The sequence below is a fragment of the Aulostomus chinensis genome, chromosome 7 (genome assembly GCF_037954235.1).
Source record: "Aulostomus chinensis isolate RoL2024-O1b breed Wild chromosome 7, RoL_Achi_v1.0, whole genome shotgun sequence".
NCBI classification, from domain to species: Eukaryota; Metazoa; Chordata; class Actinopteri; order Syngnathiformes; family Aulostomidae; genus Aulostomus; species Aulostomus chinensis.
Genome location: NC_141326.1, coordinates 12107296 through 12133286, shown reverse-complemented (window position 1 = coordinate 12133286; position 25991 = coordinate 12107296). Strand labels below are relative to the sequence as shown.

General features: G+C 47.1%; 1 protein-coding gene across 1 annotated transcript; it reads right to left on the bottom strand.

The window, feature by feature from the left end:
• Positions 1–9315: 9315 nt before the first annotated feature.
• On the bottom strand, positions 9316–15034 carry LOC147258545 (uncharacterized). Its single transcript, XM_086208457.1, has 12 exons — positions 15012–15034; positions 14796–14888; positions 14443–14547; positions 14257–14355; positions 14025–14129; positions 13791–13922; positions 12047–13701; positions 11679–11790; positions 11436–11575; positions 11218–11304; positions 10892–10985; positions 9316–10695 (listed from the first exon to the last, which is right to left on the bottom strand). The coding sequence occupies exons 1-12, from the start codon at positions 15021–15023 to the stop codon at positions 10345–10347; spliced, it is 2985 nt and encodes a 994-aa protein (XP_086064583.1). The 5' UTR covers positions 15024–15034; the 3' UTR covers positions 9316–10344.
• Between the last annotated feature and the right edge of the window lie 10957 nt (positions 15035–25991).

Sequence of the window (25991 nt, the reverse complement as noted above, 5' to 3'; positions counted from 1 at the left end):
GCCCCAGCTGTGTTCCAGAACATGATCAACGAGGTCCTAAGGGAGTTTCTGGATCACTTTGTCTATGTATACCTAGATGACATCTTGATATACTCACCTGATCTGAAGTCTCACCGGCATCACGTTACTCAGGTTCTCCAGCGGCTGCTGGAGAACCAGCTGTATGTGAAGGCTGAAAAAAGTGAGTTCCACGGCAACACCATCTCTTTTCTGGGCTTCATTGTAGCCCCTGGAAAGGTGCAGATGGACCCAGCAGAAGTGAGCGCTGTAGCCGAGTGGCCAACACCTGATAGCTGCAAGAAAGTTCAGCAATTCCTTGGTTTTGCGAACTTCTACAGGTGGTTTATCAGAGGTTTCACTGCAGTAGCGGCTCTTCTGCATGCTTTGACCTCGACTAAGGTGATGTTTTCCTGGACCCCTCAAGCCGAGAAAGCCTTCCTGGAACTGAAAAAGATGTTCACCACTGCACCTATCCTCGTCATGCCCGACACCCACAGACAGTTCATTGTGGAAGTAGACGCTTCAAATGAGGGGATTGGGGCAGTCCTGTCCCAGCGCTCAGAGAAGGAGGGTAAGATCCACCCCTGTGCATTCTTGTCCCAGCGGTTGACCCAGGGCGAGGAAAAACTATGATGTCAGCAATAGAGAACTCCTGGCGGTCAAAGTGGCCTTGGAGGAATGGCGCCATTGGCTGGAGGGGGCCGTCCACCCCTTCGTGGTCTGGACAGACCATGAGAACTTGGAATACATCAAAAAGGCTAAAAGATTGAACTCACCCCAGGCCAGGTGGACTCTCTTCTTTAATCGCTTCGCTTTCTCTCTCTCTTACAGGCCAGGGTCCCAGAACATCAACATCATCCCACAGGTGATCCACTGGGCCCATGCCTCACGCCTGACATGTCATCCAGGGGTACGGCGGACTATGTTCACCATCTCCCAGAGGTTCTGGTGGCCATCCATGGAACCGGAGGTCCGAGAATACGTCCAAGCCTGTTCGGTCTGTGCCAGAAACAAGTCTGCCTCCGGGAAGAAGATGGGGCTGCTACAGCCTCTACCCATTCCATCCCGCCCATGGACTGAAATCACCATAGACTTTGTCACAGGGCTCCCGGTCTCTGATGGTCACCCTACAGCACTCACAGTAGTAGACAGATTCTCCAAAATGGTCAAATTCACTGCATTACCTAAACTACCCACAGCCAAAGAAACCGCCCAAGTCATGTTTAGTCATGTTTTCAGACATTTTGGATTTCCTCAAGACGTTCTTTGGGACCGGGGGCCCCAATTCATCTCCCATTTCTGGAAAGATTTCTGCCGGCTTATAGGAGCTTCAGCCAGCCTCACCTCAGGCTACCACCCGGAGGCGAACGGCCAGACCGAACGGCTCAACCCGCAGCTCGAGACCGGCCTCCGGTGCCTGGTGTCCCAGAACCCCTCGAAATGGAGTCAACCCCTGGTCTGGGTAGAGTATTTTCATAGCCCGCTCCTCTGACTTTGGATCGCCATTAAAGTTCGTTCCATTACTGTTATTCTGTACCTGGTCCTTCTTTGAGTCCTGTCCTGACAGGGACAGTATTTTCTCAACTTTAAAGCTTTTGTTTTTATCCACTTTCACATGCTGCAGCTCCTGAGCATAAAATGTTCCTCTAACCGGCTCTCCCGCCATGTCTGTTAATCTGTATACGGGCGGGTCTCTGGCCACACGTTCTGTCACGGTAAAGTGTTCATCTGTAACAGTCTGTTCATAACCCTTTCTAAACATGCCTCGCAGCTTTGATATTCGCACTTTGTCCCCCTCCTTACATTTAAAAGGTGTGACTTTGGAATTTGGTTTTGTTTTGTACAAGTTGTTAAAGACTATGGCCTCATTTTCACTGTTCACATCACAAGGAGCCATTTTAATTGATCTGTGAAAAGACTTGTTGTACGCACTGACCAGCTCCTGGATCACATCCATATATCTCCTTGAATTAACAGATGTTAAATACCTAGCCCCGCTTTAAGATCTTAGACAGCGTACCCACGCATATTTACTGAACATGTCTACACATGTCAGCAAATATCTCACATTTTTGTCTTCAGAATCCTCGCCCATATCAACCAGATCAGCCTGAAATTGCTTGTCAATACTGCTGACCAGTACTCTATTGCGGCGAAAGTGTTTAAAAGCCCTGGTGTGGAGTGTGTAGGCATCCTGGCCCACTAAAAGTTTTAACAGTGTCCAAGTCAGGTGTCGCAGCCCCTGTCTCGCTAGCTGCCTTATGCAGACTGTCTATACTCCCAAGACCCCCTTGGTGCAAGGGGTCGTAATAAATATTATGCAGTATGGTGTTCATGGTCAAGACAAACCACAAATGATCTTGTGTTGGTTAAACATCAGATTTATTTTAAAATCCCGACACACATACACACACACACACACATAGATACAATCTATAAAGACTAAAATTTTTAAAGAGTGAAAGCTGGTTACAGCTGCAGATCAGAGCAATTTTCGAGCAGCTGGTGGTTTGGGCTCCCACGTGTTTGAGATTTTCACCCACTTGTCGTATACAGTATCAACCAGAAGTTTTCATGCTTGCTCACAGCTTCGCTCTGCTTGTCGAGTATGGCCGCAAAGTTGTCAACCTCAAACAGTTCAGCCATTATACCCAGCAAGCCCACAAAGGCCAAGTGTGGGCCGGTCTAGGGGGCCCGAGTGGGCAGCCCGCACCGGGCCTGTAAGACTTTGCTCACTGGCAATATGCTGGCCCCGCAATGGCAGCCCTAACTAAACCCACGGGGCACCTGCACTGGCCCTGCGATGGCCCGCAGTGGACAGTCCTAACTAAACCCATGGGGCGCCTGCACTGGCCCTGCGATGGCCCGCAGCAGGCAACCCTAACTAAACCCACAGGAGACCTGCACTGGCCCTGCAATGGCCCCCAGTGGACAGCCCTTATTTAGCCTTCACTAGGCCCTCATTTAGCCCACACTGATATTGCAGGTAATTACCCTGCTAATCATACATATATGAATACACTAGTTTCACACATCTAAAATGGATGCACTCACTGATTCTCGCTTGTGTCAAAAACACACGATTCAATAAACACACACACACACACACATAACACACTTGAGTTCTTTTTTATACCAAACTTTATTTGTACTTAACTGGTACATTACAAAATTAGAACACAGAGAGAAGGAAGCCTCCTGCTGATTTTTTTTTTTAAGCCTCCTGCCGATTTTTAAAAAATTATTATAATTTTTTTTTTAAAAAAAAAGTTTTTATTTAATCACAGCACAAAACACAACAGTCTATGGTTGAAACCCTATGGTTGAAACCGAAACAGGGTGTTGTCATCACTTCATCGCGCGAGAGAGCTATGGGAGAGAGCATAAGGAGAAGGTAGTCTGCGCAGGAGTACAGAGATCTTGCGGGAGGCGTCACGCGCGAGGCATGAAGCAGCCATGGGGAGGACTCCTGCGAGACCACGGCGTGTCAAGCACCACAACGTGAGTATGACGGGCAGCAATATCGCATGTAATGTAATGGGGCCTAATCCGTGTACCCTTCATTCTTTCGTTTTTCCGTTTCAAAACCAAATTAAAAAAAACAAAAAAACAACTTTGTTTTTTGGTTTTTCTGTTTAAAACCAGAACAGGAAAACGGAAATACAGAATAACACAAAATCACGTGTATCATTCATTCTTTCTATTTTCGATTGGAAATCAAAAATCAAAAAATGAAATAGGGTTAATATGCTATATTGTTAATTAAATTGCACATGCAAAAGGTGATAAAGTACTTTTTCTTTGTATTTATTTGATTCTTATTCAAGACACTTTGCTAAGAATGACGAGACGGTGCCTTTACCGGCCACTCGCTCGTTCGCACCCAGCGCCGGTCTCTCTCTCTTGCTCTCGCTCCATCACACACACACACACACACACACACACAAGCGTCTTTATCCCTGCAGGCTGCCGCTTTAGTGCAGGCACAAAAAAATCCCTCACGGAACGGTTCATTGACCGAACCACACGGGACCCACCCCGAGGGCGCGGCCATGAACAAGCAATGATGGAACAAACCGTTCACTGACCGAGTACGGGACCCTCCCCGAGGGCGCGGCCATGAACAACTAATGTTGGGACAACAGAACAGATAAAAACTGTGATTGCCACTGAATGAGTAATATCCCACAGACAGCAGACTGATAGAGAGCCATATTACGGAGCAGTTTTGAGAAAGGAAAGCTAGCTTGCAGTACCAACTTAGCTAACATCCTGCGAAAAACAGTTCAAATTAAAAAGTTAAAATTCATGGTTTTAATATAACTGAGGAATGTCTTGGAAATTTCCAGTGACCCACTCACCCTATCGAACTAATAAAATTAATGACAATAAATCTATGAATATTACCAGAAAATCAGGAGCCCAGCCGATGTCTTTTCTCTGCGCCTTTTCTGAAATTCCCTCCAAAAAAAGTGAGGGAAAAGACATGGGCTGCCAACAAAAAATAAGCGTGGGCCCACAGGTGCAAAAGTCCTTTTGGCCCCATGTTGGCAAGCCCGCACTGGGCCAGCATGGGCTTTCTGTGGGCAAAGCAGTATGGTGGGCTGGTTTCAGGTAGCCCACAGAGAGCCAAGACCTTTGGGTTCCATGTGGGCAAACCTGCACAGGACCTGTTAGGGTTTGGTCTGGGCTGGCCCTAGCCCACAGTGCCCGCAAAAAGCCTGCATGCTGCCAACAAAAAATAAGCGTGGGCCCACAGGTGCAAAAGTCCTTTGGGCACCATGTGGGCAAGCCCACACTGGGCCAGCATGGGCTTTCTGTGGGCAAAGCAGTATGGTGGGCTGGTTTCAGGTAGCACTGCACTGGACCTGTTAGGGTTTGGTCTGGGCTGGCCCTAGCCCACAGTGCCCGCAAAAAGCCTGCATGGGCCCCACTGGGGCCTGTTTGCAGGGTAGATTCCACGACTCTGGCGATTTTCACAGGGTTGCAGAGCATGCATTTCAGAAACAGGTAACTCCTGATTGTCACCAAGAAGTTGTCGTTCCACAACATGTTCATGATGGCGTCGTATTTTGCTTGAAGAAAATACTCCGGGACTTCTTCCAGACAGCTGTGTTGACGCTGGCTCGGGTGGTTGACAAGACACCCATAACACTCATCTTTCCACACCTTATTCACAGTTCTGGTGAGCAGGTGGTAGATGGCAAATTTGCACGAGACAGGGTCCCTGGTCTTGAGGCATAAATGTCTCTACACTGTCCACATACACACCACTGTGAGTGGAAGCGTGTGCTGGGGGTGGGTTCAACCGCATGGATGAAGAGTCCTGGTGGGGGTTGTTGTTGTTGGATGGTGTGTGCAGCATAGGTGTGAGTTCTGGTGAATACAGTCTGGGGACGAGGTGGGTTTTGAGTGGTGTCTGTAAATAAAAGAAATGAGAGAAGGAAATTAACACATGAATCAAACACATACACAATGTCTACAAAAACCCCTGCCTTGAACAACTGTCACATACCTGCACAGTGTAGGATCTCATCAATGCTTCCTTGGCGGGGTGCAGAAAGCCGTCACATGCGTTATCGTCAGTCTGATTTGATACATCATCAAAAATAAGGCGCTTCCTAACCCCTGCAAAAGCTGTGGCCACTGGGTCCTTCTCGATGACTTCTTGTAAGGCAGACACCTCACACAAAGCTGGTCTGTCGCACCACTGTACAAAAAAAAAGTCTTCAAATTCTTTTGGGCCGTTTTTTGTTCTATTGAGACATGTTGTCAGTTACAACACAGCACCATCGTGACCAGCTCTATATGATTTGGGTCCTGATGAGCTGTGCCATCGGGACATGTACAGCTCGGTGTAGCCCGTTATAGGGCTACTGTGAAACTTTGCGCGCAATATATCATAAAAATGAGACCAATCACGAATAGACATGCCCTGTGCGACTCTGTATAAGTCCACGCATGCATCGCCCACGCTCAGATAAACTTTACAGCCTTCATATTTAACTTTATACACATACCGAAAAACTCCTTCTGAACCTCCTCATACTTTAGCGCAGCGCTCTCATCTACCCACTTCCTTTTTTTGCATTTTGGCCCATCCTGTTCTACACGATGCTCTGACATACCATCAGGATGTGTAGCCATTTCTGGTGAGTCTGCTTTAAGGCGCTGAAAAAATCCCATGGGATGATCGGATCGTGATGCCGGGGTCTGGAGTTGGTGGGGTGGTGCGGTGCCGTCTGTTTCTTCTTGGGACTGTGTGTGAGGATGGGCGGGGCTGTGTTCTCATAGGATGCCAGCCACTGTGGGCGGTGTTTTTAAACCTGGTGAGATACCACCATGCCACCTGTGCGGGGCATGTCGGGGCTTGAGTTTACTTTTAAACGCAGTATTTTACAAAATCTAATATTTTAGCCAGAATGGGTTACTACAGAACCCCTTAAAAACAGATACTCATGTTAAATTACATTTTCAGATTTTATCACACTGGTCCCTTTGACAATCATGTCATCACAGAAAACAAGAATGAGCATAGTTTGTAAAAAACAGGTTGATATTTATTTAATTCTTCAGAGTATACAGGGGGAAAAAAACAAAAAAAAACACCCACATCGACCTCACTTCGGCTGCCATGTGTTTGAAATCAAGCGGTGTTCAACACAGCTGGTCCAGGATCCGGGTCCCAACGGTATGCTGCGATAAAAGCTGTCAATGGCTTTTATGGCAGCGTCTGGTTGGGCTAGATGGTTACGTTGTCTCAACGGCTCCTGCTATTTTAGAGGGGCTGATGAGCATTTTCTTTAGAAATAGAAAGTTTCTGATTGTGCGCAGGAAATTGTTGTTCCACAACCTCGTCATGATGGCGTCATAATTCCTATCAAAGTACCGATAGGGTATGTCATCATCACACGTATGGGGTCCCTGCCACATGTCCACGCAGCCATCATCCCGCTGCTGCGCGCGGCACTCCGCACAGTCATCGTACCACTGCGACATGATTGATTCGTTTAGCAGCGGAAGTACAGCTCTTTTCAGGTGCTCCATAAAGCAGTCTGAAGTCTCACGGTCCATGTAGCAAGCATCACTATCCACATATACATCGGCAGATCCCACTAGAATCTCACCTCTAGTTGACACGTTGCCAACGACGAATACAAACGCACACCCTCATCTGCGCAAAGAAATAACAGCAGTATTAAAACACAACGTTAAACACAAAAGCATTAAAACAAATAGGCATTGGGGAAAAACTTACCGTGAACCAGAGCGCGGTGGGTGCACGCGCACGAGGACGCGTCTTCACATGCATGCGCAAAAGTGCCGTCTTATGACTACTCCCCCCCCACCCCCCACCCTTAACGGATAAGGGGTATAGAAAATGGATGGACAGTTGAAGATGGACCAGATTGTGCTTGCCCTGATGAGGGCCCCTCCTGAAACACCCCACCTGAAACATGGTAGCAGGATTTGTTTTATGCCTTCTTTATGTCCTCTGATTTGTTCTCAGCTTGGATCCCACTCTTTGATAAATTACAACAACAACAACAACATAATAATAATAATAATAATAATAATAATAATGATTAAAGCTGCAAGCAGTGTTGTTAGGGCCTGAGCCTCCTCACTCCCGCAACCAGGTGCCAAACAGGCGCCTGTGAGCGGGTGGCAAACACCGGCCCGAATCCAACGGTGTAATTGGCAAATCCCTAGGCCTTGTGGTTTAGGAGTTAGAAGCCTGAGTGTGATGCAGAGAGCGAGTGCAGAGCTGAGAGCTGGCCCTTTAAGAACCCTGACCTTCTCTGCTCTCTCTCTGCCATCTGTGTCAGAGTGGACAGGTGCAGCAACAGCTTTCACCATGCTCCCCTGTTGGTTTCCATGACAACAGTAAACAATTCTCTGTCATCGGTGTTACTGTGCGTTCGAACGCGCATTCGCACAAACAGTTTCCATTCAAAGTCTATGCAAACGCACAAATGACGCAAATTTTCAGTCTGGCGGCGCAAATAAGGCAAATGCTAAATTCGCGAGGCGAAATACTCGTTGAAAATATTGAACTTTGGTGAATAATTCGCGTCAAGACAGCCAATCAGCGTTGAGGATGTCCCGATGTCACGGCTGACTGTGACTGACAAGTTGGCGGACAAGATGGTGGACAAGTTGATTGTGGCTATGTGCGGAAACCCGGTGCTATATGACACTACGTGTAAAAATTACAAGAACCAGTTGAATAAATTGGTGTCCATTCGTGAAATTCTGTCACTGATCCTAGCTAGCAGGTCGTCAAACTGGCCAGTCGTCATCCAAAAATACCGCTTGAAGCGGCGGTTATCCAGACGGAGCCCCTGGAGAAGCTTGGTTCACTGAGTGGTTTAATTCACCGAGCTGAGCTCACCTCTAGATAGTCTTGATAACCCAGATACGACGGCGTTTAGTTTTCCGACGTATTTCTGCATTCCACGGCAGGTACAAGGCAACAGTTCTGTGAATATTCATGGTGAAATGACGGAAAGAACGTTGCCGGAAATACTCGCTACTTGGGCAAGTGAGCGAATTCGCATATTTGCGTGAATGACACGAAGCGAAATTCATGTTCGCGTGTGGTGTGAACACACAGAGTGGAGAGCAGAGGAAAATTTGACATTTTTAGTGTGTGAAAATCAAATAACTCTACATATGTTGCTTCAAAGTGCAATGCAATACCATATTTTTGTAGGAATTTTTGTCAGGAATCCAGTGGTGTGTTTGTGAAGCTGTGTGAGTTGTACTATAGATGTGAGAAGCGTTTGTTTGAGAGTATGTACCTTGAGAGGACACGGCCTCCCCATTGGTTTCCATTGTAACGTGAAATGTGTCTCCGCAACTTTGAGGGCTTATAAAATGGGAACCGAGTGAGTCATATAGAAACTTTTAAAGATTTCTGGGAGCAGAGTTGTGTGATTAATGTGGCCAAGTTTGTAAGCGATTCCATTAATGCTTTTGGAGGAGATAGATTTTGTTTGGGCAGTGAAAGTTCTCCTGTTTCGGACAGTTTTGTCCAAATTGTGGACATTCCATTCTAGAAAGGTGAGGGGTGTGAGCATGTGAATTTTTCGTCTTGAAGAGACAAGTCCAACGGTGTTGGTCTCGTGTCTGTGGGACATTCGTGGTAGCAGTTATGGTGCTCCCAATTTTTTGTTTTGTTTTTTGGCTCCCTAGGTGGCGCTATTGAGTTTTTTGTGAAACATTTTTTTAAATATGAAATTTTTCGCCAGACTGGACTTGCATGCCAAATTTCAGCAACATTCGAGCATGTTTAGGGGGTCAAATTAAGCGTTAAAGAGGTGGTGGAAGAAAGAAAGAATAAGAATAGCCAAAAAAACATTACAATTTCAGATATACTTTTCGCCACCATTGTTTCCTATGGGAGACCTCATCCCCCTGACCCCCCGAGCGGCCCTATGTGTTTTTTGGGGGGGTCCGATACTCCTAAGTGTGTGTTTTTAGTGTTTTAGTGCTCCCTCTGTGTTTCTCTGCCGTGCAAACATAATAGGGTCTTAGCCTGAAGTACCTTCTGGTTCAGGCCCTAAAAATACTAATCATGTCGTGAAACTATAAATAACTCAGAAAATGATCATGGCCAAGATGGCTAATGTGATATTTATATATGTACAGTATACAGTATATACACACAAATATTACAACAATGTGGGTTGGACATGTCACCAATTTTCACTGCATAACATGCTCAACATGTTCACCTCACATCTTTTGACGAATGCTAACTCCTGAATGCCTCAGCCAAGGAACTTTTGTTTTTTTTGCAATGTTGGTTTCTTTTTTCCGCTGCTGCTTTGAACCTTAATTTGACCCCCTAAACACGCTCAAAAACGTACCAAATTTGGCACGCACATCCGGGGACCCTTAGGGGTCAAATTATGGCTTAAAGTGGCAGCGGAAAAAAGAAGCAAACGTTGTAAAAACTCCAGGGTCTTTGCCCCCAAGTTCCTCCCTGCCCTCAACTCAACCCTTCCCGTGTGTTCCAGAACCATCAAGTGTCAAGTCAGCTGCTGAGGAGCCCATTCAGACTTGAACTGGTCATTTACCTGTCAGTCTGACCCCATTCATGTGTGTGTGTGGGGGGGGGGCTCACCCGGGGGGGTCTCACCCAGGGTCATGACACTGGTTACTGTTGATGGGAACACTGGGCCTCCTGTGTTCACCAGTGCTTGCTGTCATAGCACTTGTCATAGTCCAGCCACCTTTTGTTGATGCCAAACGTGTCCTGCAACCCAGAGCTAGAAACACTGTATCTGAGATGGCGAGCAAATTTAACTCGGCTGCAATGGTGACAGGATTCATGGTTCACTGGAGGTACCTAGCAGGAGTGTAAGGGGGACATCTCCAGGTGTTGGAAACCATTGGTTCCGTCGCTGTCGTAGCAGGGAGGTGACTGATGTCGTCATAAGCCCTAAACCTGCTTGTAGTGGGGGCGCTCTGCAGACTGCTGGCTGCAGGGCTGTACGGGGGAAAACAGTAGCAGTGTGAGTGGGGGGCATATGTGGGGTGAGGCGGGGGGCAGCATGTGCGGCTGACCACAGCAGCCTGGAAAGCTTCGACACGGAAGGAGAGCTGCTGCAGGGACTCTGTAAACAGATTTAGTTTAGCCTCCAGATGGCAGGTCCTCTTCTTCTCTTCTCTTTCTTCTTGAAAAGGCTGGAGAGGAGAAACCAGAAGAACGCAGGTGAATCAGGCGTGAAAACACAGCAAGACGAGACAAACTGCCTCTGTGAGATCCAAACACCTATTTGGGTGAAGTGCCACTTTAAAGAAGTACAAATATCTTAATAATCACTCATCAAACACTTTGCTCCAGCAAGCCTGGCCAGCTGGTGGTCTCCCTCCATCCTACCTGCTGCTGCTGCCTCCTCTCTGGGGTCACCAGACCTCCCAGTTTTGGGTCCCTATGGGTGGATCCCATGCGTGTTGAATTGGAAAGCTGGAATCTGGACACACAGGTGTAACAGGTTAGATATGGTACGGTGTCCTTCCTCTGATGAATCTCTGGGATCCATTTTTATTTTGTGCGCTGTTTCTGCTGCAGAGTGCAGTGGGCTCTGGTACGACTCCCAGTGTGAAGTGTGTTCAGCTCCTCTGGGCTGGAGAGTCCGTGCTGGTGTTCCTCTCCAGGCCCTGACGTGGGGGAGTCCTCCAGGTGTGTGTTTGTGTGATGTGTACCTGTCAGCGTTGGAGGGCGCCGCCTGCTTCCTCTTCTCATGTCTCTGATCCGATGAGCTGGTCCATCTTTGACTTGCTTCAAACTCACTGATGGGAGAAAACAAGACCAGGATCCATTAAAAACTGTTCACAGCTGTGAGCCTGCAGTGAGATTCTGTTGTTTAAAGTCAGAATAATGACGTGGCCCCTTTTTGATGGTGCAGGCACTGTGGTTCTACCTCATTTTGTAGGCCAGGCTGTCATACTTGTCCTCCATCCGTGCCAGCCTGGTCTCAAAGCATGACGTCTGGACCTTCCAGAGCTCCATCCAGGTCTTGTGTGCGGACGGCGTCAGCGGCTCGTCCTCTTCGTCTGCAGCCTAATAAGGAACATAAATTAGAGGTTTTGATGATGGTACCAGTGATGGATTCACGTCAAGGGACAAACTCCTCTTCAGTCTGTGGGATGATGTTCTGACGAACCTGGGCTTCCCATCTCTGCAGGGGTTGAACGTCCTTCAGGATCCTCTTGGACTCCTCGTTCAGCCGGGCCTGCTCCTCTCTCCTCTCGGACAGGAGGCGCTGGCGCAGAGCCCTGAGGAGAAGCACACACATACAGTGTTGCAGAATTCAATTGGCTTTTGGACTTTTTGAGTAAAACTATAAATACTTGGAAAAAAAAGTATTTAAGGGGAATGAGTATCCAACACTTTGAGTACTCGGACATGTTTTGGTACGTCAACAGTGAGTTCTACATCGTCAGTGTCATATTTGTAAAATCTGCAGTCGTCCAATGTTTGTCTCTTGCGCCCTGGAAATGAGGGCCAGGGACTTGAAAACATTTTTCCTACCTCAGTCCTTCCTCCTTTTCCTCGTTCAAACGTTGCTTCTCCTCCTCTTCCTGCCTCTTCATACGCTCTTGCAGGCGACGCAATCTCTTCTCCTTCTCCTTCGTTATATTCTGCCTTTCCTCCTCTTCCTGCCTCCTAATCTGCTCCTGCAGGAGACTCAATGTCTTTTCTTTCTCCTGTTCTATTTCCCCCCTTTCTTCCTCCTCTTTCTGGCGAAGGTGCTCCTGCAGGAGACGCAGTCTGTGATTTTTCTCCTCCAAAAGTTGCTTTTTTTCCTCCTCCTCATTCCTTCTAAACTCCTCTTGCAGGAGGAAACGTTTCCTCCCCATCTCCATAATCATCTGCCCCTTTTCATTCTCCTCTTCTTTCTTCAGCCCCTCCTGCAGGAGACACATCCTCTTTTCCTTCTCCTTCAACATCTGTCCCCTTAGGTCCTTCTCTTCTCGTCTTATCTCCTCCTGCAGGAGAAATCCCCTCTTCTCCTTCTCCTTTATAATGTGCCCCTTTTCTTCCTCCTCTCTTCTCCTCAGCTCCTCTTTCAGGAGAAGAATCCTCTTCTCCTTCTCCTTCATAATCTGCCCCTTTTCTTCCTCCTCTCTTCTCCTCAGCTCCTCCTTTAGGAGAAGAATCCTCTTCTCCTTCTCCTTTAACAATTGCCCCTTTTCTTCCTCCTCTCTTCTCGTCAGCTCCTCCTTCATGAGATGAATCCTCTTCTCCTTCTCCTTTAACATTTGCCCCCTTTCTTCCTCCTCTCTTCTCCTCAGCTCCTCCTTTAGGAGAAAAATCCTGTTCTCCTTCTCCTTTAACAATTGCCCCTTTTCTTCCCCCTCTCTTCTCGTCAGCTTCTCCTTCAGGAGACACATCCTATTTTCCTTCTCCATCATCTGCCCCTTCTCTTTCTCCTCTTCTCTCTTTATCTCCTCCTGCAGGAGACACAATCTATTCTCCTTCTTCTTTACCATTTGCCCCTTCTCTTTCTCCTCTTCTCTCTTTATCTCCTCCTGCAGGAGACACAATCTATTCTCCTTCTTCTTTACCATTTGCCCCTTCTCTTTCTCCTCTTCTCTCTTTATCTCCTCTTGCAGGAGACACAATCTCTTCTCCTTCTCCTTTACAATTTGCCCCTTCTCTTCCTCCTCTTTTCTTTTCAGCTCCTCCTTCAGGAGACGCATTCTATTTTCCTTCTCCATGAACATCTGCCCCTTTATGTTCTCCTCATCTCTCTTTATCTCCTCCTGCAGGAGACACAATCTCTTCTCCTTCTCCTTTGTCATCTGCCCCTTTTTGTTCTCCTCCTCTCTCTTAAGCTCCTCATTCAGCAGACGCATCCTATTTTCCTTCTCCTTCATCATCTGGCTCTTTTCATCCTCCTCTTCTCTCTTCAGCTCCTCCTTCAGGAGATGCAATTTCTTCTCCTTGTTCTCGTCCTCGTTCCACCCTCTAATTTTTTCAGGAGGGCTGGTCTGGAGGAGGTCCACATCCTTCTCCTTTATCATTTCCCCCTCTTCATTCTCCTCTTCTCTCTTCAGCTCCTCCTTCTGGAGACACAAGCTCCTCTCCTTTTCATCCTTGCTCCTCCCTCTCACATTTTCAGGCGGGCTGATCTTGAAGATGTCCAAGTTCATGATGTCCGTGTCTGACAAGCAGAGGCTCACCTAGAAGAACCGATGATCACGTTTAATAGAAACCATAATGTGAGAGAGCCTGAAACAAACCCTTACATCTTGTATTTGTTTGGACTCACATTTTCCTCTGATGTTTCGTTATCACTCTCATCATCACTGTCATCTTTAACACAGCAAAGGTTGAGACACACGCCCTTCAGAGTATGAGAAGGGGTGTTAGAATCCTCAGCTGCTGCACTTTCATTGGACGTCTGACAAAGTAAGAGAGTAAACAAAGTATTGACTCTCATGGTTTGGGATAGGAAAAGAATTCAGAAGCCCACTTGTGCTTCTCCATGGATCAGGATCATTACCTTGGGCGGCTTGAGGTGTTTGTGCTTCCCTATGGGAGGAAGCAGCCCAGCCTTCAGAGGAAGGTCATCCTCTGGGGATAAAGATGCTGCTGATGAGCTGGACTCCTTATGAGACACATTGAGAAGTAAGTATTATCATGAAGCTCCAAAATCTAGAAGCAACATCCCTTTGATCATGGATGGAACCTCCTCTGTGGCAAACGATTGTCATTTGGCATTTGCTTGTTCCTACCTCCATCAGTGACGTTTTGTCATCACTGAGTTGACTGAGCTTGGAGTGACTGTTCTTGGCGTCCTCCAAAACGTCTGCAGATGTTTTGCTGCTGGGGGCCTAAAAAAAGTACAAATGGAATCAAAGCATTTTGAAAAAGAATTCAGAAGCCCACTCATGTGCCTCACTGTGGATCAGGATCTTCACCTTGGGCGTCTTGAGGTATTTGTGCTTCCTTATGGGAGGAAGCAGCCCAGCCTTCAGAGGAGGGATATCCTCTGGGGATAAGGACACGGAGGATGAGCTGGAGTCCTGAAAGGAGAGAGACAATGAGAGAGAAGTATGAAGCACCCAAATCTACCGTTAACATTCAAGTCATCATTTTGTGAGACAGTAAGTTCACAATCAGATGTCTGCCAGTCAGGACAAACACATGAGAGGCTTCCTGAGAGCACCGTGCAACATGAGGCCATCTTTCAACCCTTGGCCCTGCCCCTCCAACATCTCTGAGGGTTTGGGCAAGGCCTTTTGCATGTGTCTTTGTTGGTCAGAACCTTTACCTTGGGTGTCCCGAAGCTCTTCTTCCCCGGCAAAGCAGCTCTAAGAATATTTTTCCTCTGTTGGGTTTTCACAGATTCTAAAAATGAGCTTGTCTTCAAAAGGGAAAGAGACACGATGAGAAGGAAATCATTAAACGCCCACAACGCTGATGGTTTGGGTCAAACCAAAAATTCAAAATCCCACTTGTATGTTTCTGCATAGTTCAAGATCTTTACCTCGAATGCCATGATGGGTTTCAGCTTCGTTTGGGGTCGAAGCCTGCCAGCGTTCAGAGGAGGGGAACCGTTTCCCGAGGTTGAGTCGGTCTTCCAAAGGGGAAAGAGATGGGATGAGGAAGGAATATTACAAATCCAGAAGCAACGCTCAAGTCATTGGATTGATCATCAGTAGAATCTCCATCCACCAACAACCTTTTACTAGGAACTCTGTCAGGTCACATTGTAATTTGATGGTTTTGGTTTGGTACATAAAAGACAAATGTTATTAAACCGAGGAAACAAATAACCACCTTCTCCTCCTCTGTTTGTTCCTCCGTCGTCTTCACAACAGCCTGCTGGAAGCGCTTAGCCATAGTTCCTGCTGACTCAAAGCAGAACTGCATTCAACACCACAAAACAAAGCCAAATACAGTTTACTATGTACATTTATAAATGAGAGAAAGCCCTTCTGGCTCGCTACAATGAGCCTCGTTTTCTGAGAAGATGTTTAAATTGTCTCATCTCAGGCACTGAGTCTTGTGTAGCTTCACAAAGGAACTTACAAAGGGACCTGAAGGACCGTAAGATTTGAAAGGTAAATACAAGAAAAATTGTTTTAAGATTTCATGTTGTTGTTTTTTTTAGCTCACCGCTTCAGATGCTGAAGATGTTTTGAATGAAAATGAAAAGTAAAGAAGCTGTTGAGAAATTGTGGTTGTATGATGGGAGGTCGATTCGATACATAATCTCTGCTTCCCTGTTGACATATAAAATCTCAGAATCAGAGGACTGTCAGTCATGACAGACATGACTGACATCGATGTCAGTCACGGTGACTGACATCGATGTCAGTCATGTCTGTCAGTCAAAAGTGCGGAGTCTTTCGATTCAGTTGACATTCTTGCCCCCCCCCCCCCCGATCAGAAGGTCAAAGGTTCAATTTCCAGCTGACCCAGGTTCTTTGTTTATGGAGTTTTCACATTCTCCCCATGTCTGGGTGGGCTTGTTTTCTCCACCATCAAAAACATGTAGTTATGTCCGTAGTAATAAGACGGCACCTTTCCGCGTGTATGTGGAAACTTTTTCACGTGCATGTGAATACGCGTCCTCTTGCGCATGCACCCCTGCGCTAAAAAGGGGCGTGTCAGTTTCCTTCTGGAGATCTCAAACAATGGGAGTCTGTGGCAGGATGTAAACATGTCTGGACATGTCCCGCGTGTCTTAAAACTCAGAGAGATAAACTTTTGGAAGGGTTTACCTGACTCTCTGTGTGACGATTCTCTACTACCGCCTGAAAAAAAGAATCTACTAATTATTGATGACTTGATGAATGACGCCAGTGGTAATATAGAAGTTCAAAATGTTTTTACAAAATACGTACATCATCGAAATCTCAGCTGCATATATCTGGTGCAAAATCTGTTCATCCAAGGCAAAGCCAGCAGGACCATAAGCCTAAACACCAACTCTCTGGTCCTTTTCAAAAACCCCAGGGACCGTTATCAAACCTCATTATTGGGGAGACAGATGTTTCCAGGAAACAGCAAGCCATGGAATATGCGGATAAAATGTATCTGGTTCGCCAACGTCAGCTGGATTCGTTGAAGCAGCAGAACACCAGCTCAATTAGAGTTCATGCGCAAAACGAGCAGGACAAAGCCATGGCTGAGGTTCTGGATCAGCCAGGTGTGAATTTGCATAAAAAGTCAAAAAATATGCATCTATCTTCCAGAGATATCTGACACTTGTGAGACAAGGTGAGCAGGAAAAGAATGTGTTGACTCTGTCGCTCCCTGTTTCCCAAAACCCTGTTCAGGCCCTTGCTCATGCTGAAGAGGGCGCTGCTGCCACATCTGCTGCACACACACCAGACGCTAGAGACCGCGTTGTCTCAGATTTAATCACCGTAAATGACCACTCAGTAGCCCGGGCGTTTATTTTGCAAAATCGATGTGGACCCCGGGCGTTTAAAAGAGACCAGGCGTCTATTGGTAACAGGCTTTTATTTATTTTGGCACTAGCCAGCACTGGGCCATTATTTTTTCTTTTAGCAATAGGTATACAAGGTATAACAATATACTGTAGTACTTTAAAGAACAGTAGTGAAAATATCAAGATTGTCCAGAGAACACTTTACACAAGAACACTTTATTAGTCAGAAAAAGGGCGTGACAACTTGAGGCCCGTATACTTCGACTTCCACGACAGTCTCATGCGGCCCAAATAACAGATCTACACACTCACAACTTGTCGACGGCCGACTCGTTATCACCTTGTAGATTTTTTTGTTTTTTTTTGCATGATCATGGTCATGCGACATAAATTACTGGTAAGTTTAAATAAATTGCATTGATATCTCAATGACTGCTGGCTTTAAATGAGATGTTGCTATATTTAAACCTCTTCGCAGCAGTGGCAGGGCCATCTTGAATAAACTGCGAAACATCCCCCCCAGACCGTTACCATATTGGGTGCTCGTCCCTATGAAACCCGGCGTAGCCCCACCTGCCTGGTTCATGTAATATGTCATATATCGCCCATCGTCGCTCACGTGAGGGGCATACATGGCTGCAATCTTTTTTTAAATTGTTCTTCACAGGTCTAAAGTGTAATTTCACGATTGCCTTCCCATACATGAACGGTATGTGCTCGTTTTGATTGTTTTTGAAAGATATCTCCATGTCATCTATATCTTGGAGAGCGATGTGTAGTGTGGCTTGTCAAAAGTCAATGTGGGCATGTGTCGGGCTCGCCAGAAACATATAAATGTTTCACCTCAAGAGCGGAACATGGCTGTCGCCGACCAGCTGGTGATCCACGATATCGCTATACATAAAAATATTGTATCGGCCCCCATAGATGTCTGTGGGGAAGGGTGCTATATGTTTCATTGGACTAACTGGTGAATAAATCTCAAACTCCTCACCCAGGGTAAACCCAGTATTTCAGCTCGTCGCCGGAGCTGCCTGACGGTGGTCATTTGAGTCGCATCTTGTGTTTTGTTAGTAGACGGTTCAAACCACCCGATGTAAACCCTATTGCTGATGTTGTTGTACGCAAAGTCTATGACCCCATATGTGGTGTGGGTGGCGAGCTTTGCGTTAACCTCCTTTAAAATTCTAGAGACTGAATCATAATGTCCCATCCATCGTCCATCGTCATCGTCCTTACTAGTAAGGGTCGCGGGGGGACTGGAGCCTATCCCAGCGTCAACGGGCGAGAGGCGGGGTACACCCTGGACAGGTCGCCAGTCCATCGTAGGGCTAACATAGAGAGACGAACAACCATTCACACTCACATTCATACCTACGGTCAATTTAGAGAATCCAATCAGCCTAGTCCCCAAATTGCATGTTTTTGGACTGTGGGAGGAAGCCGGAGTACCCGGAGAGAACCCACGCAGACACAGGGAGAACATGCAAACTCTACACAGAAAGATCCCGTGCCCGAGCCAGGACTCAAACCCGGAACCTTCTTGCTGTGAGGCCACAGTGCTAACCACTGCACCACCGTGCAGCCCTCATAATGTCCCACCGTTGGCATAATGTCTTTTGTTTCCACACTCTTTGTCACATGATTAGTCATCATCACTGTGATGACGGCATCGGAGGCGGGAAAACAAGCCCAAATCCTGGGGTATTGTACTTCAATAACACCCACCTCGTATGGTTCATTTAAAACAATAGTCCTGGCCAGTTTTGTCCTGTAGTTTCCATATCTTGTTATTGTTGATGTGGAACCCGTTCTTTTTTCCATCTCGTGGTGCACCAGAATGCAGAGTGGTTAACACTGTGATGGGGCTCTGACATTTATGATACATCAACGATATCACGGGCGTCAACCCAGCTATTACATTTCTCAGGCCAACCCAACCACTTTACCAGAACCATGTTTTTGCCCGCCTCTTTTTTCCGCGACTGTCACAGTCACAGCGGTGAGGTTGTCTTGTCTGGGTTTATTGTCTTGTGTTTATTTCTTTGTGTTATTTTTGAAGAATTAATTTCCCTCTCGTTTCAGTGCACCAGCCTCTCCTCCTGTTGTCATCCTGCATACCCCTGTCCTGTCAGTCAGCGTCTGTCCTGCCCCTTCCTGTGTCTCAGACAGCTGATTACGCTGTCCCCTATTGCACCCCGCACACCTATCCCCCATCAGTGTGATTAGCTCCTCGTGTATATGTCTCTGTCTTCCCCTGTCTCGTCGCGGAAGTGTTGTTCGTTGTCGACAACGGAAGCCTTTCAGTCACAGAGAAATCCCGAATCCTTGTCAAGAGCTTGTTTATTTTTTGGTAAATTTTCATAGTCAGGTAAAACTTAGTTATTGTTAAGATCAGTTTTGAGTTAAGAAGTTTGATTGTTTATTTCTAGACATAGAGTAGTCACGTTGTAATTTTTTTTGTTATAGGTTTCAGCCCTCCTCTGTTGAGTGAGCGAGCCTTTTGCTTTTGTATATAGTAGTAGAGTAGCCAGCAAGGCATAGCCAGAGTTTTATCTCAGCCGGACAGAGTAGTCAGTTGCGCTTTATCTTTTGTAAAGTAGATTTTCGTTAGATTCCCTTTTGTAAATGTTTTTTCCCCTTGTAGACCCATAGTCATAAGCCCGATAGTCAGAGTGTGTGTGTATGAGTGCTTGTGAGCGTGAGACGTGAAGATAATTTTCATAGCCCACTCCTCTGACTTTGGATCACCATTAAAGCTCGTTCCATTACTGCTATTCTGTACCTGGGTCCTTCTTTGAGTCCTGTCCTGACAGAACACTTCTGCCAGTATGGACCCATCAGAAGGAGCAGAGCTTCCGGGAGCACGCATGGAGCGCCAGGAGAGAATCCAGGCGTCCATGATGAAACAACTGGGGCAACTAGCATCCAGGGTGCAGCAGATAGGTAAATTTCTGCAGCGCGCCACAACCCCAGTTCCCACACCTGAGCCTCCAGTGGCTGCTGAGGCTCCAGTTCCAGAAGCGGCTGGCCCTGGAGCTGCGCTCAAGTTGGCTCCTCCTAAGCCGTATGCAGGAGAGCCCGGACTATGCCAAGCCTTTTTGATTGACTGCTCCCTCCATTTTGAGCTTCTCCCTCAGGCCTTCACTTCAGACCGAGCCCAAGTAGCCTTCATGATCTCACACCTGACGGGGAGAGCCAGAATCTGGGCTACAGCCGAGTGGGCTTGCGACTCGTACGTCTGCGCGACGGCCGGTGAGTTCAAGAGGGCCCTCATCAGAACTTTTGATCCGGTATCTACTGATCGGGAGAAAGCTTGCCAGCTCAGTCAAATTACTCAAAATGATGACTCTGTCTGTGACTATGCTATCCGCTTCTGCACCCTGGCTGCAGAGAGTGGGTGGAACGACACCGCTTTGTACGATGTTTTTCTGAAAGGATGTGGACTGGCGAGTGGGGAAGGTCCTAGCTTGGGGAGAGGACTGTGATCCGCACCTGGAGTCCAAGAAGGCATTGCACTACCCCGAGCACCTAATGAATCATGTGTTTTCTGTCTCCACCACAGATTCTGAGAAACCAGACCTGAGCCTTGTACCTTCTTGTTACCACCACCTGGGGGAGGTGTTTAGTAAGGCGAAGGCCCTATCTCTTCCCCCACATAGACCTTATGACTGTGCTATTGATTTGATACCTGGTGCCCCGATACCCAAGGGGCGTCTGTATTCCATTTCTGGTCCTGAAAAGATAGCCATGCAAGACTATATAGAGACCTCGTTAAAAGCAGGATTAATTAGACCCTCGTCCTTAGCAGCAGGAGCTGGGTTTTTCTTTGTGGGCAAAAAAGATGGCTCTCTCCGTCCCTGCATTGATTACAGCCCATTAAATGACATCACAATTAAGAACCGCTATCCACTTCCCCTCATGTCCTACGTATTTGATCAAATCCAACAAGCCAAAGTATTTACTAAACTGGACTTAAGAAATGCATACCACCTGGTCGGGATACGAGAGGGGGATGAGTGGAAGACAGGTTTTAACACTCCAAGCGGCCACTACGAATATCTGGTGATGCCCTTCGGGCTGACCAACGCCCCAGCTGTGTTCCAGAACATGATCAACGAGGTCCTAAGGGAGTTTCTGGATCACTTTGTCTATGTATACCTAGATGACATCTTGATATACTCACCTGATCTGAAGTCTCACCGGCATCACGTTACTCAGGTTCTCCAGCGGCTGCTGGAGAACCAGCTGTATGTGAAGGCTGAAAAAAGTGAGTTCCACGGCAACACCATCTCTTTTCTGGGCTTCATTGTAGCCCCTGGAAAGGTGCAGATGGACCCAGCAGAAGTGAGCGCTGTAGCCGAGTGGCCAACACCTGATAGCTGCAAGAAAGTTCAGCAATTCCTTGGTTTTGCGAACTTCTACAGGTGGTTTATCAGAGGTTTCACTGCAGTAGCGGCTCTTCTGCATGCTTTGACCTCGACTAAGGTGATGTTTTCCTGGACCCCTCAAGCCGAGAAAGCCTTCCTGGAACTGAAAAAGATGTTCACCACTGCACCTATCCTCGTCATGCCCGACACCCACAGACAGTTCATTGTGGAAGTAGACGCTTCAAATGAGGGGATTGGGGCAGTCCTGTCCCAGCGCTCAGAGAAGGAGGGTAAGATCCACCCCTGTGCATTCTTGTCCCAGCGGTTGACCCAGGGCGAGGAAAAACTATGATGTCAGCAATAGAGAACTCCTGGCGGTCAAAGTGGCCTTGGAGGAATGGCGCCATTGGCTGGAGGGGGCCGTCCACCCCTTCGTGGTCTGGACAGACCATGAGAACTTGGAATACATCAAAAAGGCTAAAAGATTGAACTCACCCCAGGCCAGGTGGACTCTCTTCTTTAATCACTTCGCTTTCTCTCTCTCTTACAGGCCAGGGTCCCAGAACATCAACATCATCCCACAGGTGATCCACTGGGCCCATGCCTCACGCCTGACGTGTCATCCAGGGGTACGGCGGACTATGTTCACCATCTTCCAGAGGTTCTGCTGGCCATCCATGGAACCGGAGGTCCGAGAATACGTCCAAGCCTGTTCGGTCTGTGCCAGAAACAAGTCTGCCTCCGGGAAGAAGATGGGGCTGCTACAGCCTCTACCCATTCCATCCCGCCCATGGACTGAAATCACCATAGACTTTGTCACAGGGCTCCCGGTCTCTGATGGTCACCCTACAGCACTCACAGTAGTAGACAGATTCTCCAAAATGGTCAAATTCACTGCATTACCTAAACTACCCACAGCCAAAGAAACCGCCCAAGTCATGTTGAGTCACGTTTTCAGACATTTTGGATTTCCTCAAGACGTTCTTTGGGACCGGGGGCCCCAATTCATCTCCCATTTCTGGAAAGAGTTCTGCCGGCTTATAGGAGCTTCAGCCAGCCTCACCTCAGGCTACCACCCGGAGGCGAACGGCCAGACCGAACGGCTCAACCCGCAGCTCGAGACCGGCCTCCGGTGCCTGGTGTCCCAGAACCCCTCAAAATGGAGTCAACCCCTGGTCTGGGTAGAGTATTTTCATAGCCCGCTCCTCTGACTTTGGATCGCCATTAAAGCTCGTTCCATTACTGTTATTCTGTACCTGGTCCTTCTTTGAGTCCTGTCCTGACAGGGACAGTATTTTCTCAACTTTAAAGCTTTTGTTTTTATCCACTATCACATGCTGCAGCTCCTGAGCATAAAATGTTCCTCTAACCGGCTCTCCCGCCATGTCTGTTAATCTGTATACGGGCGGGTCTCTGGCCACGCGTTCTGTCACGGTAAAGTGTTCATCTGTAACAGTCTGTTCATAACCCTTTCTAAACATGCCTCGCAGCTTTGATATTCGCACTTTGTCCCCCTCCTTACATTTAAAAGGTGTGACTTTGGAATTTGGTTTTGTTTTGTACAAGTTGTTAAAGACTATGGCCTCATTTTCACTGTTCACATCACAAGGAGCCATTTTAATTGATCTGTGAAAAGACTTGTTGTACGCACTGACCAGCTCCTGGATCACATCCATATATCTCCTTGAATTAACAGATGTTAAATACCTAGCCCCGCTTTAAGATCTTAGACAGCGTACCCACGCATATTTACTGAACATGTCTACACATGTCAGCAAATATCTCACATTTTTGTCTTCAGAATCCTCGCCCATATCAACCAGATCAGCCTGAAATTGCTTGTCAATACTGCTGACCAGTACTCTATTGCGGCGAAAGTGTTTAAAAGCCCTGGTGTGGAGTGTGTAGGCATCCTGGCCCACTAAAAAAGTTTTAACAGTGTCCAAGTCAGGTGTAGCAGCCCCTGTCTCGCTAGCTGCCTTATGCAGACTGTCTATACTCCCAAGACCCCCTTGGTGCAAGGGGTCGTAATAAATATTATGCAGTATGGTGTTCATGGTCAAGACAAACCACAAATGATCTTGTGTTGGTTAAACATCAGATTTATTTTAAAATCCCGACACACATACACACACACACACACATAGATACAATCTATAAAGACTAAAATTTTTAAAGAGTGAAAGCTGGTTACAGCTGCAGATCAGAGCAATTTTCGAGCAGCTGGTGGTTTGGGCTCCCATGTGTTTGAGATTTTCACCCACTTGTCGTATACAGTATCAACCAGAAGTTTTCATGCTTGCTCACACCTTCGCTCTGCTTGTCGAGTATGGCCGCAAAGTTGTCAACCTCAAACAGTTCAGCCATTATACCCAGCAAGCCCACAAAGGCCAAGTGTGGGCCGGTCTAGGGGGCCCGAGTGGGCAGCCCGCACCGGGCCTGTAAGACTTTGCTCACTGGCAATATGCTGGCCCCGCAATGGCAGCCCTAACTAAACCCACGGGGCACCTGCACTGGCCCTGCGATGGCCCGCAGTGGACAGTCCTAACTAAACCCATGGGGCGCCTGCACTGGCCCTGCGATGGCCCGCAGCAGGCAGCCCTAACTAAACCCACAGGAGACCTGCACTGGCCCTGCAATGGCCCCCAGTGGACAGCCCTTATTTAGCCTTCACTAGGCCCTCATTTAGCCCACACTGATATTGCAGGTAATTACCCTGCTAATCATACATATATGAATACACTAGTTTCACACATCTAAAATGGATGCACTCACTGATTCTTGCTTGTGTCAAAAACGCACGATTCAATAAACACACACACACACACACACACACACACATAACACACTTGAGTTCTTTTTTATACCAAACTTTATTTGTACTTAACTGGTACATTACAAAATTAGAACACAGAGAGAAGGAAGCCTCCTGCTGATTTTTTTTTTTTAAGCCTCCTGCCGATTTTTAAAAAATTATTATAATTTTTTATTAAAAAAAAAAGTTTTTATTTAATCACAGCACAAAACACAACAGTCTATGGTTGAAACCCTATGGTTGAAACCGAAACAGGGTGTTGTCATCACTTCATCGCGCGAGAGAGCTATGGGAGAGAGCATAAGGAGAAGGTAGTCTGCGCAGGAGTACAGAGATCTTGCGGGAGGCGTCACGCGCGAGGCATGAAGCAGCCATGGGGAGGACTCCTGCGAGACCACAGCGTGTCAAGCACCACAACGTGTGTATGACGGGCAGCAATATCGCATGTAATGTAATGGGGCCTAATCCGTGTACCCTTCATTCTTTCGTTTTTCCCGTTTCAAAACCAAATTTAAAAAAAACAAAAAAACAACTTTGTTTTTTGGTTTTTCTGTTTAAAACCAGAACGGGAAAACGGAAATACAGAATAACACAAAATCACGTGTATCATTCATTCTTTCTATTTTCGATTGGAAATCAAAAATCAAAAAAATGAAATAGGGTTAATATGCTATATTGTTAATTAAATTGCACATGCAAAAGGTGATAAAGTACTTTTTCTTTGTATTTATTTGATTCTTATTCAAGACACTTTGCTAAGAATGACGAGACGGTGCCTTTACCGGCCACTCGCTCGTTCGCACCCAGCGCCGGTCTCTCTCTCTTGCTCTCGCTCCATCACACACACACACACACACACACACACACGCACACACACACACACACACACACACAAGCGTCTTTATCCCTGCAGGCTGCCGCTTTAGTGCAGGCACAAAAAAATCCCTCACGGAACGGTTCATTGACCGAACCACACGGGACCCACCCCGAGGGCGCGGCGGTGAACAAGCAATGATGGAACAAACCGTTCACTGACCGAGTACGGGACCCTCCCCGAGGGCGCGGCCATGAACAACTAATGTTGGGACAACAGAACAGATAAAAACTGTGATTGCCACTGAATGAGTAATATCCCACAGACAGCAGACTGATAGAGAGCCATATTACGGAGCAGTTTTGAGAAAGGAAAGCTAGCTTGCAGTACCAACTTAGCTAACATCCTGCGAAAAACAGTTCAAATTAAAAAGTTAAAATTCATGGTTTTAATATGACTGAGGAATGTCTTGGAAATTTCCAGTGACCCACTCACCCTATCGAACTAATAAAATTAATGACAATAAATCTATGAATATTACCAGAAAATCAGGAGCCCAGCCGATGTCTTTTCTCTGTGCCTTTTCTGAAATTCCCTCCAAAAAAAGTGAGGGAAAAGACATGGGCTACCAACAAAAAATAAGCGTGGGCCCACAGGTGCAAAAGTCCTTTGGGCCCCATGTGGGGAAAGCCCGCACTGGGCCAGCATGGGCTTTCTGTGGGCAAAGCAGTATGGTGGGCTGGTTTCAGGTAGCCCACAGAGAGCCGAGACCTTTGGGTTCCATGTGGGCAAACCTGCACTGGACCTGTTAGGGTTTGGTCTGGGCTGGCCCTAGCCCACAGTGCCCGCAAAAAGCCTGCATGCTGCCAACAAAAAATAAGCGTGGGCCCACAGGTGCAAAAGTCCTTTGGGCACCATGTGGGCAAGCCCGCACTGGGCAAGCACGGGCTTTCTGTGGGCAAAGCAGTATGGTGGGCTGGTTTCAGGTAGCACTGCACTGGACCTGTTAGGGTTTGGTCTGGGCTGGCCCTAGCCAACAGTGCCCGCAAAAAGCCTGCATGGGCCCC

Coding starts and splice junctions, on each gene's coding strand:
- LOC147258545 (XM_086208457.1), bottom strand. Junction 14,548..14,795: donor AGAGCTTCGGGACACCCAAG/GTAAAGGTTCTG, acceptor CTCTCCTTTCAG/GACTCCAGCTCATCCTCCGT. Junction 10,986..11,217: donor GCGCCCTCCAACGCTGACAG/GTACACATCACA, acceptor CTGTGTGTCCAG/ATTCCAGCTTTCCAATTCAA.